Here is a 12,580-nt window from a genome sequence, read left to right on the forward strand (position 1 = left end):
TGAAGGGCAGTGCTGTGCAAGGAGCATGCCTGCTCTCCAACAAAGGGAGGGTGCCACCTTCCCCCTTTGTTGCTTCTCTACATTATTTTCCTGGCCTCCGTGGGCATTCGAGTTTTCAAACCCGATCTACTCTAATGATCACATATAAATGTAGAAACTGAGCCCAGACAGGTTAAGTCTCTGATGGCCAGGACCACAGCCCCAGTCTACTTTTCTTTGCTTTCTTTTTCTTTTCTTTTCTTTTTTTTTTTTTAGGATGGAGCAATCCTTTATTTTTATGCACTTTGACAAGGAGGTTTTCCATAAACAACGTTTGTAGTGGAGAACAGAGAACAGGAAAATCAACCTCCAGACATCAGCAGCTGCTCTGCTCAGGGCCGAGGCTCTTCCTTGCCAATGTGGTGAGATGGAGGGGTGTCCTTACCTTCCTTTATCAGCATATCCTGCTGTTTCCTGATGGTACCCATCATTTTCTGCCGAAGCAAACACTCTACGAAATCATCATATTCTATCTTGCACTCTTTCTCTGCCTGGATAACACTGATTCCATGTGCACATTCTATCCATTCTTTTTCAAAAGCACGGCATCGAGCAACAATCTTGTAGGGCTGTTCAGCACTCTGGATTGTCCACCGTTGATCTATGTTGAGGCTGAACCTTTGCTGGATGTCCAAGAAAGGCACAGCGATCCGATACTCGTGTCCTTGTCTTTCTCTGGCCACCGCTTCAGGAAGACCCCCAGTCTACTTTTCACCACACTGTGCTGCCCCCTGAATTTCTCTGCTCCCACCTCCTCTGGGTCCAGTTTAGAGTGAGTTCAGACAGGGAGCACAGGTCTTCAGCAGCTTCAGAGGCAGGAACAAGAAGCAGCCTAGTGAGAATTTGCGAGGATCATGGCCTTATAAATAACATCTACTTATTCATTCAGCAAACAGTTTCTGGGAATCTACTACGAGACGTATTAAAATGGTTAGGACCCAAATTGTGTTGTCGAGGAAACTAGTCTGGGGACACTGTTCATGAAGCAAGTTACACAGTGACAATACAAGAAGATGTCCGAGTAGTAGAGGCATAGGAAGATGGGATTGGTGGGGCTGGAGAGAATTCATCCCTCATGCAGTGTTTTCTAGGCTGGGTGGACGGCCTGCATCCTCAAATACAGACGCATGTGTCTTATTTAATTCTCACAATATGGTGGATTGAAAATATTTATCATCAGCTGATAAATAACGGCTATACCAGGCCTCAGACTCGCTGTCTAGATTCTTCCCCCAGGGTGGACGCTTGCAAGCCACTGCAGCCCTGGGGACCTTCTGTTCTAGCAGGTGGCACCCTTGCCAGTCTGTTGACTGGCAACCACATCTCACAACCAGGCTCATTACCCTCATTTTACAAGTGAGGAACCTGAGGCTCAGAGACAGACGAGAGAAGCTGGGTGTTGACGGGTAAAATGGGCCCTGGGAAGGAGAGAGAATTGTTGTCTGAGACCAACACCCAGCCTCGGGAAATGTGGGTCTTGCTGCAGACTTCAAACAATGTCCCTTTCGACAAGGTCTTGGGTACCATCCTTTCCTCCCCGGGAACCTGACAGCAGTGGGTAGCCTCAAGAAAAATGTGGAGTACCAAAGGGAGATGAAAAGTTCTTTGAAAAAGTATGAAAATGGGTTCAATGGAGCCATTATTGCTGCTGTACTGTATATTATTATAAAGCTATTTCTGCCTGGCAGCCTGGTTTATGTTAGACCCTACCTCACTGCGTCCAGGTTACAGGCCCTAATTCCTCGTCTGGTGAGACAGAAAGAGACCAGCACTATTGGAGTGAATCCTGAGCTGATTCAGAAAGTGTACAGCTTGAGGAATTTTACAGATTCTCAGAATATCAGGGCTTGCTGTCCTTTGGAGGTCTTCACCACCCCCCTCATTTCATTTTATTGCCATATTAAATTTTTAAAAATTTAATTCACTTTTGGAATAGGTGATACGTGCCCAAGGTGCAAAATTCAAAAGGCGTAAAAGAGTATACGGTGAACGGGCTCTCCCACTGCTCAGAGGCAGCCCGTGCCAGCAATTGCTTCTGTTTTACTGTATTCAAAAATAGCATTGTTTGTCTTTTCTGTTCATGTAGAAAATACAGTAATTCCTGCAGAAGAAAGTAAAAAATCATATGTAATCCACTATTTGGAGTTGAACATTGAATATTGTTCACATTTTTGGTGTTCACATTTCAGCCAGCCGTTTCTCTTTGCATAGATGCATGCATCTGTAGTCACAAACTTGCATAACCTGGTTTTATTACTTGTTTACATTAAATGTGATTCTTCAAAAATACAGATCAGAGAGGATACAAACTAAACTGATAACAATGAGTACCTTGGGGAAGAATAATGAGGTTGGGTAAGGATTGAAGGGAAATTTTTTAGAATGAAAATATATTGATATAGTACTTCCTCCTGTTATTCCTCTGGAATCTGATTTTAAATGACTAGATCAGAGGCTACTATTTAATCAATCCTTTATTATTGTGGTTTTAAGATGTTTGCAAGTCTTACTATTGTAGATAAAGCTGAGATGGACGTTTTTGTATCTTTTTGTAGGCTGGAGCAAAAGTAATTGCTGTTCTTGCCATTGAAAGTAATGGCAAACCCAATATATCTTTGCACACTTATCTAGTTTTCCTTGGGGGTGCTTTAAGACATGGACCTGCTGGGTCAAAGGTGGTGTATACTTGACGGCTTTTTGATCCATCACGTCAAATTTCCTTCCCTCTGGGCTGTCCCAATCTCCTGTTCCATCAGCAGAACCTGCCCCCTACTCGCACATCAGATTTGTTCAACACAGCACACATGTAAGGTCTGTGAGATAGTGAGGCAAACTCATGGTAGGCTGGGACAGCTTCTTCTCGGGGTGAAGAACCCTAGGATGCTGGCAGCAGCCCAGAGGGACCTCAGTGGCCAAAGGGAAAAGTAGGAGGAGCAAGGAATGGGTATAGAACTCCCAGGCAGGTGGGGCAGGGTCCTCCACCAGCCCAAATCACAAGGCCAAAAGTTGTACAGCAACAACCCAAGGCTGGACCTGGATCCCCACCAGGGACCTAAGTGTCACCTTCTGCAGTGGCGCCGCAGAGCTAAAAACACAGCCGAGATGGTTCCTCTTGGAGTTCTTCTAGCTCATGAGAGTTACATGGCCTCAAGATCATGTGGACATGGAGGACCTTCTAGGACTGGCTCCAACTCCTGCCTTCTCTAAGTGTCTCAGATTTGATTCCAGGTCTCCTCTTTGCTTCCAGGTGCTTGTCACTGCCCAATACTTGTGGGTGTCACCCACAGCCTTTGTACTCTTAGATTCTGTGGCAAGTTGACCCATTTCATTTGGAAAACTTCAGAAGAAATGGGGCAGACACAAGATGGACTTGCTGATTTAATTGAAAAGATGGTATTCTGAAAGCACCCCCTCCCCTCTGGAGCCCAGCATCTTCACAGTAGCTGAGGTTTCCTCCTGATGGGGAGAAAAGAGAAAGCCCAAGATTGCATCTCATTGGTGAGATGAATAATACATTTGAAGCATCTCACAAACTGTGTTTGATCCGCCTAAAGCTTCAACCGTTAACGTATTTCTCTTTATCCCCAGCAAGGGAGGGCTGGGAACTGTCAACATTTTCCTTTCTGCCTAATTTGTGCCTTCTCCATAAAGAGAAAAGCAGGGGCTGGGGGAGGGAAGGAGACAAGAAAGGAAAGGGTGACACACACTCCCTGGAAAAATGCAGTGAGTCACAGGACTGGGTGGTGTTCCCAGGGCCTGGGAACACTGGGGGTCATCAGGACACAGCAAGGGGTGGTTGACTCTGGGGGGAGGGGCTGTGCTATGTGTGCTGGGACCTGTTTGCAGGACTGTATGCCCCTAAGAAGTCAGTCCCTCGGAGGGTCCGTCTCCTGTGTTTCTGGTGGGAAACCAGAGGTGGGAAATTGAGCCTTGCCAGTTGCCAAGCACCAAAGATGCTTCCTTCATCTCATGGGAAGCAGAGGGTAATGGTGTTAAAAACTGCCCCTGACTGAGCTCAGGAACAGCACTGTGCCTGTGTTTTTACCAGCATGCTTCCAGTCACTCTTTGTGTCTCTCTGCAGGCCGACCTTAGTGTTAAGGATCCTATCCAAGGTCCCGCTGAAGGTAGGAGTCAGGCTACCTGGTTCAGAAGTTCACATTCTTAAGTGCAGTGCCATTCTCCCCCTCCCCGAGTCTCCATGACTTTGCCTACCTAGGCTCCTATTCTGGAGTAGGGTGGTTACGAGCAGACTCTGGAGGAAGGGGGGTGTGTTCTGAATCCTCTCACCAAGCCTCACTGTCCTTGTGTGTAAAACAGAGGTGTTAACAATAGTACGGACTCCATAGGATTGTGGTGAGATTAAATAAGTAAATATCCTCTGGTTCTCAGAGCAGTTCCTGGAGCATGGGACACACTGTGTGTATTAGCTCGTTTGTATTTTTCCCACTTCAATGAGCTGGTCTACGTGTGTATGAGCTCTTATTCCCAGCCTATTCTATTCCACAGTCTGGGAGCAGCCACCCCTCCCAGCTGGCCTTGAACCTATTTCATCTCCCCTATTGGGACGATCATCTCTGTTTCAATTCACATTATTTCCTAACCCTCTTCCTCCCCTACCCAGCCTGGTTTGGGGCCCCACCGTCAGACCCTACCACATAACCCTCATTCCTAGAAGCTTCCCTGAGATCCCCCCAGAGTACCGTTGATGCATATTTCACCAGGTCTTTTGCGTGAGTTCTTCTTTTTTCTAAATTAAAAAAATTATTGGTTGGTTTGTTTACTTTTTAAGAGATGCGGTCTTAGATTAGATTCTAAGGCTAGATGCTTAGGCTAGATTCGAACTCCTGGGATGAAGTGATCTTCCCACCTCAGCCCCTGAGGAGTTGGGACTACAGGCATGTGCCACCATGCCCAGATTAAAATTTTATTTTTAATTGACAAATAACAATTGTATATATGTTTATGGGGCACATTGTGATGCTTTTGTTTTATTTTTATTTTAGAGACAGGGTCCCACTGTCACCCAGGCTGGAGTGCAGTGGTGCGATTATAGTTCCCAGCAGTCTCGAACTCCTAGCAGTCCTCCCGCCTCAGCCTCTTGAGTAGCTGGGACCACAGGCGTGCAGCACCATACCTGGCTAATTTTATTTTGTTTTATTTTTGGTAGAGATGGGGGGTCTTGCTTTGTTGCTCAGACTGGTCTCAAACTCCTGGCCTCAAGTGATCCTCTCTTCTGAGCCTCCCAAAGTGTTGGGGTTACAGACATGAGCCACTGCGCCCGGCCTGATGTTTCAGTATATGTTTACAATGTGGAATGATTAAGTCAGGCTAATTAACAAATCCATCACATGATCTCACTTAAATGTGAAATCCAAAAAAGTTAAAGGCATGGAAGTAGAGAGTGGAATAATGGTAGCTGGGCACGGTGGCTCAAGCCTGTAATCTCAGCACTCTGGGAGGCTGAGGCAGGTGGATCACCTGGTCAGGAGTGTGAGACCAGCCTGACCAACATGGAGAAACCCTGTCTCTACTAAAAAATACAAAAAATTAGCCAGGTATGGTGGCGGGCGCCTGTAATCCCAGCTATTCAGGAGACTTAGACAGGAGAATCGCTTGAACCCAGAAGGCTGAGGTTGCAGTGAGCCGAGATTGCACCACTGTACTCCAGCCTGGGCGACAAGAGCAAAACTCAAAAAAAAAAAAAAAAAAAAAAAAAAAGAATGATGGTTACCACAGGCTCAGGGAGGGGGTTGGATAGGGAAAGGGGAACTGTTAATCAAAGGGTACAGAGTGCGTGGTTTCTAATAGGTCCTCTCATTCCCATGACTTTCCTGATTTGGGTGGCTCTTTTATCTCCTGTAATGGCCAGTACAGAAGACGTCCATTCCCTTGGTAACCAGCCGCTCACTTCCGCATGTGGGAAAGCACCAAGAGAGATGACATCTCTGGGAGGGAAACAGAGCAGACAGTCCCCACTGGGGAAGGAACAAGGGACCGAGGAGAGAGAGAGATGCTCCTAATAACTAGCAGTGCATCTCCATCCTAAGCCACTCATTCCTGTACTTCAGTTTCCCAGCCTCCTTCCTCTGCCGATCCCCTGTGGGGAAGCTGCTCATTGTGTCCACCCTTAGTCCCCCAAGCTGCAGCTGTGAACTGGGCCTTATGCGCAGCAGCCAAGAGGCACCTCAGAATTCCCAAGTTCGGAACAGAAGGAAGGAGTCTGCCAAAGCAGGCGGTGAAACTAGATTTTGGGGAGGACTTCAAGTTTGGTTGGTGAGAGGGTGGTCCTGGGGAAGGGAGACCTCTCTCTTCAGGGCAAGGCAGGCCTGGGGTCCCAGTAGCCTGGCCTGCATGCCTGCCCAGTGCCCCAGAGCCCTTCTGTTCAGGCCTGGCATCCCACAGAGGTGGCATTCTGCTCAGGAGCTCAGAGCACAGACAAAGAGGCGGGCATTGCTGGGAACTGATTTGCGGGAGCAGCGGGGGCTTCTCTTCCTCCTTACTTCCCTGGTCTTTGATCTCCTGTCCTCCATAGTCCATTTCTCCCCCTCCTCCCCTTGATTTCTTCCTCTTTCTCTTTCTTTAGCTGAATCATAGCTGCTCCCTAGAAGGCAAAGGCTGGGGGAGGCAGTTCTTTGTCCTCTTTTTCCCTTAACTAGGTGTGTCCTCGCTGTCCAGATTTCAGCCTTCTACCCAAGTCATGAGGCAGGATTTGGCCCATGGGGAAAGGATACACACACACACACACACACACACACACACACATTTCCAAGGCAAGAGCTGAAACAGAGGCAGAAAAATCAAGGAAAAGGGGAGAGGCAAAGAGAGAAAGGGTTCAACCGTCAGAAAGATAGTAAAAGACAGAGATGAGGAGAGTCAGAGACAACGAAAAAAGAAAATTGAGCAAATTAAAAATTTTACAACCATCCAGCAAGTCTGCAAAAATGATCTTCCCCGCGGTCTTTCATTTATCTCATTATCTGACTCCTAATGTGCTTTTTCCCCCCTTTCTTTTCTCGCCACACTTGGTGCAAAATCTTATTAGATTTTTTTTTTTTCTGGCAGGGGCTTCATATAGTCTTTTTCATTACATTTCCTAATAAAAGCAATCACTAGGACGGCACGGCTGGAGGATTAAAAAGCCACCTCAGCAGCCTCCTGGCCAGCAGAACCACTACTCGTGGGAGCCTTGTTCACACTGCCAGGGGAGTGGGCCAGCCCCTGCCAGCCCCGGGTCAGGGAAACCCAGGCTGTGCTGTGGAATGTTCCAGGGCACAGATAGGTTCATGATACCATGGGAGAAGAACTGAAGGAGGGGTCCCTTCCTGGAGCTATTGTAGAGCAGGAGTGACAGACACCTGTATTTAACCCAACTGATCCCAGCCGATTTTTGTTCCGGAGGAAGGAATATTTTGGGTCTTTTTCTTTGGACTTTGGCCCACTCTGTCCCATAGCAAATTTTTATGAATAACATCTGTCATATAAAATATTTATCCCGCTTTTGTTTTGAAATAGGGTGTGTCATTCTGTTGCCCAGGCTGGAGTACAGTGGTGGGATCTTGGCTCACTGCAGCCTTGACCACCCTGGCTCAAGTGATCTTCCTGCCTCAGCTTCCCAAGTAGCTACAGGTGTGCACCAACACACACAATTAATTTTTCCTTTTTTTTTTTTTTTTTTTTGTAGAGACAGGATTTCACCGTGTTGCCGAGGCTGGTCTTGAACTCCTGGGCCATGGCCTCCCAGAGTGCTGGGATTGCAGGCATGAGCCATCATCCCCAGCCAAATCTTTACCTTTTGAATAGATTTTATTTTGTTACCTAGACTTTTTTTTTAGTGTGTATAATATACATAACATTTACAATTTGCAATTTAACCGTTTTAAGGGTACAGTTCAGTGGCATTGAGCACATTCACACAGCCATCACTGCCACCCATCTCCAGAACTTTTTCATCTTCCCAAAATGAAACTCTCTCCCCATTATACACTAACTCCCCTTTGCCATCCCTTGGTAACCAATAGTCTCCTTTTTGTCTATGAATTTGTCTATGTCTATTTTAGGTACCTCATATAAGGAGAATCATAGCATTTCTTCCTTTATGTGTGCCCTGTTTCCCTTCACATAATGTCCTCCAGGTTCACCCATGTTGTAGTATATGTCAGAATGACATTTCTTTCTTCTTCTTTTCTTTTTTTCTTTTTTTTTGACACAGGATCTCATTCTGTCACCCAGGCCGGAGTGCGGTGGTGTGATCACAGCTCACTGCAGCCTCAATCTCCTGGGCTCAAGCGATTCTCCTACCTCAGCCTCCCGAGTAGCTGGGACTACAGGCTACCACACCCAACTAATTTTTTGCATTTTTTGTAAAGAGGAGATTTTGCTGCATTGCCTAAGCTGGGTTACCTTTTTTTTTTTTTTTTTTTTTTTTTTGAGACGGAGTCTTGCTCTGTCGCCCAGGCTGGAGTGCAGTGGCCGGATCTCAGCTCACTGCAAGCTCCGCCTCCCGGGTTTACGCCATTCTCCTGCCTCAGCCTCCCGAGTAGCGGGGACTACAGGCGCCCGCCACCTCGCCCGGCTAGTTTTTTGTGTTTTTAGTAGAGACGGGGTTTCACTGTGTTAGCCAGGATGGTCTCGATCTCCTGACCTCGTGATCCGCCCGTCTCGGCCTCCCAAAGTGCTGGGATTACAGGCTTGAGCTACCGCACCCGGCCCTTTTTTTTTTTTTTAAAGCCAAATAATATTTCATTGTATGAATATGTCACATTTTGTTTATTTCATCCTTGTTAAAAACAGAAACATTTTCACATAAGGAAAGTGAAAGCAGAGAAAACCCACCAGATTCCCATTAATACAATGGTTCTCTCATTTCTCTTTTGCTAATAATTATACCTCCATCCCATCTCTGAACAATCCCGTCCTCCCAGGGCTCCTCCAAACCTCTCCCAGAAAGCAGCTTGGCAGAGCATTTGGCATTTGGTAAGGGCCAAAAGTTACAGGGAAACAGCTCTGATAAATCAAGCTAAAGGAGAGCAAGGAAACCCCTATAAAGTAGCAAGACATTTTATTGCCTGGGTTATAAATTGGCCTGAAGGTATTTCACACATCAGCCTCCAGGATGACTTGGGCCACACATTGAGTGCCACTGGATTAACTACTCAACTTCATAAGGGGGTGACTTTGAAGAGAACCATAGTCATTTGGAAATATGTGGTCTGGTATGTTTTAAAATAAAGGTACAATAATCAAGTTAAAAACAACTTTTCAATGACTTGTTGCTTTGAAACCACTTAGGCCACCCCTGGTTAACCACTGCATCCCTCAGGTGCTCGGCCAGGGCTGCACGAGTTGGTCCCAATCAACACTTCTCAAAGACCCAAGAGCATCGCAGATGTAGGGGAGCTGCAAGGGAAGCCATTATTGGAGAAGTGTGCACATGACTACCTGGAGTGCTGCAAGCTGCTCCCAGCAGGGTCTCCCCAGTCTTAACCACTGGTTCGGTTCATGATGATAATACTTTATATCTGCATGGCCCATTGGGATCCTTTTACCTTTCATTTTTTTCCAGTCTCCTCTAGGACCTTTTTTTTAAGACGTAGTTTTGCTCTTGTCGCCCACGCTGGAGTGCAATGGTGCCATCTCGGCTCACTGCAACCTCTGCATCTCAGGTTCAAGCAATTCTCCTGCCTCAACCACAGCCTCCCGGATTCAAGTGATTCTACTGCATCAGCCTCCTGCCTAGCTGGGATTACAGGCACCTGCCACCATGCCTGGCTAATTTTTGTATTTTTAGTAGACACAGGGTTTCACCATGTTGGCCAGGCTGATATCGAACTCCTGACCTCAGGTGATTCACCCATCTTGGCCTCCCCGTAAAGTGTTGGAATTATAGGTGTGAGCCACCGCACTTGGCCTGTTCTTTTTTTTTTGAGATGGAGTCTCACTCTGTTGCCTAGGCTGGAATGCAATGGTGTGATCTTGGCTTGCTGAAACCTGCACCTCCTGGGTTCAAGCAATTCTCTTGCCTCAGCCTCCTGAGTAGCTGGGATTATAGGTGCCCACCACCATGCCTGGCTAATTTTTGTGTATTTTTAGTAGACACAGGATTTCACCATGTTGGCCAGGCAGGTTTCGAAGTCCTGACGTCAAGTGATCCGCCCACCTCAGCCTTCCAAAGTGCTAGGATTACAGGCATGAGCCATCATGCGCAACCTCCTTTGTTCTAAGTCTCTGCCAGCCTCATCCCTGTCCCAGACCCCAGAAGATAGCAGATCCTGCTCAGAAGCGTAGAAGCACAGAGGTCACAAAGACTTCCTCACCAAGCTCCTTTCCTCCTTCCCTCTTCCTGTGGCAGAGCCCCTGAAATGAAATATGGATTTCACCACCTTTCTTCTCTCTGCATAAGCAGAAGTATTTATTCTCTTCTTTTTCCCTTTCCTTTTCTTTTTTTTCTTTTGAGGCGGGGTCTCACTCTGTCACCCATGGAGGTTATTTATTTTCCACGTGCCCTTAACAACGGGGTCTTTTTTTTATAGGCTGACAGACACAAACAGACAGATGCCCCCTCTCCCACCTTCCACTGGTACCAGCCCTTTCTGCATCACACCCTTTCTCTTTTTAAGAAGCTGCCTTCTCCCTTCCATCAATGCTCCAGGGGGCTTTTATTTTTCTTTTATTCTCAGCTGCCTATCAATCAAGGGGTGGGGACACTTTATCTGAACCCTTGGTGAGCAACAGCAGCAACCGGCAGCTGCCAGGGCAGTGGGAACTTCATTTTCAGTGCTGACGTTTATAAATGTGGCACAGAGTACCAGTAGGGACTGGAATAAATCAAACAGCTTCTCCAGAGGTCCCTCGGGATGCTTTAGAATTTCTTCTCACTGGGGGCTCCTTCTCTTTCTTTGCAGGCATGGGTTGGGATAGGGAATGCAACGTGGAATGAGCCACATTCTTGCCCCATCTTCACAAAAGAACTGAGCAGGACCCGAGACCCAGGGTGCTGAAGAGTGCGAACATCAGCCTCACTCTTGATTTGGAGAAAGGGTTGGGGTGAGCAGTCTTGGGTGAGGGTGGGGTTGCTGACTCTGTTGCTTTTTAGTGATCAGTTGCCTCATCTACAAAATGGGAGTAAAAATGCCTGCCTATCCACTTCACGAGGCTGCTGTGAAGATCAAATGAGATGTCTGTGAGTGAGTGCCCTGAAACCTGCAACAGGCTTAGGCAACTTGGCAAGAGGTTATGAAGGAGCAATGGTGAGGAGCAGAGTTCTCCAGCACCCCAGGGCATCTGGAGAGCTTTCAACAGGCTCTAGGCAGACCTTCCCCGGACCATCCCAGGAACTTCCGCTTTCTCTATCCCTTTAAAAATTCTGGGCAAGGATCCCTGGTGGTCTGTTCCAAACACAACTGGAATCGTCCCAATGTCTTCTCTAAACCTTTCTTCCTCTGTCCTTCTAAACAGCAAGAAAATAAATGTGGGCAAGCCTGAGAGGTGAGAGACTGAGAGAGAGAGAAAGCAAGAGAAAGAGTAAAGCTAAGATTCCACTTGGAAAAGGGAGCTGCCAAGGATGAGGTGGGAAGTGGGTGGCAGCTGCTTAATATCGCTCTGCTGAGAGCTCTACAGGGGTCCTTTCAAGGTTCTGTATGAGAACCTTTCTTAGTGAGATGAGACCCAGCATGGGCCCAGCAATCCCACTTCCTTTACATTCTCTAAATTTTCCAGATGCTGCACACAACCCTTCACCTGCTTTCTGGCCTTTCTGTGGATTTCACTCCTACCCAGGCTGTGGTTGGGAGCCAAGGTGCAGACAGGATGCTGACAATGCCCAGAGCCCATCCCTGACTCCCACCAGGACTGCAATGATCTGCACAGTATTTTCTCCTAAGTGGTTTCCTATACGTAGCAAGATTCCACCCAGTTTTGCCCCCCCAGAGGCAACTAGCATTGCCAGTTTCTTGCTATCCTTTTTTTTTTTTTGAGACGGAGTCTCGCTCTGTCGCCCAGGCTGGAGTGCAGTAGCCGGATCTCAGCTCACTGCAAGCTCCGCCTCCCGGGTTTACGCCATTCTCCTGCCTCAGCCTCCCGAGTTGCTGGGACTACAGGCGCCCGCCACCTCACCCGGCTAGTTTTTTGTATTTTTTTAGTAGAGACGGGGTTTCACCGTGTTAGCCAGGATGGTCTTGATCTGCTGACCTCGTGATCCACCCGTCTCGGCCTCCCAAAGTGCTGGGATTACAGGCTTGAGCCACCGCACCCGGCCTCTTGCTATCCTTATAGAAAGAAAATTTATTTTCTATAAATATTTGTTCAGCACTTTATTTAAAGAGGTTAGGCACCACAAAAAGGAGGGATGAACAGAGGACCATGCTTCTCTGTGGATCTGAGCAATTCAGTGCTGGTGGGCAATTGCTGCCCATTCATCAAAACAAAAGCTGTAAGCAGGACCCACTCTTAGTGGAAAGCAATTAACTTTGGGGGGGTCACAGCCTGCACCTGCACCTTATCAAAATATTCCTTCTTTAAAACAAATATAGTGATTCCCTAAAA

The 12,580-nt window shown here is 47.2% G+C and overlaps 1 protein-coding gene across 1 annotated transcript; it reads right to left on the bottom strand.

The window, feature by feature from the left end:
- Positions 1 to 371: 371 nt before the first annotated feature.
- LOC119621896 (NADH dehydrogenase [ubiquinone] iron-sulfur protein 5-like) lies at positions 372 to 6,577 on the bottom strand. Its single transcript, XM_037992553.2, has 2 exons — positions 6,541 to 6,577; positions 372 to 724 (listed from the first exon to the last, which is right to left on the bottom strand). Exons 1-2 carry the CDS (start codon positions 6,575 to 6,577, stop codon positions 372 to 374), a joined length of 390 nt encoding a protein of 129 aa, XP_037848481.1.
- Between the last annotated feature and the right edge of the window lie 6,003 nt (positions 6,578 to 12,580).

The sequence above is a fragment of the Chlorocebus sabaeus genome, chromosome 16 (genome assembly GCF_047675955.1).
Source record: "Chlorocebus sabaeus isolate Y175 chromosome 16, mChlSab1.0.hap1, whole genome shotgun sequence".
Classification (NCBI taxonomy): Eukaryota; Metazoa; Chordata; class Mammalia; order Primates; family Cercopithecidae; genus Chlorocebus; species Chlorocebus sabaeus.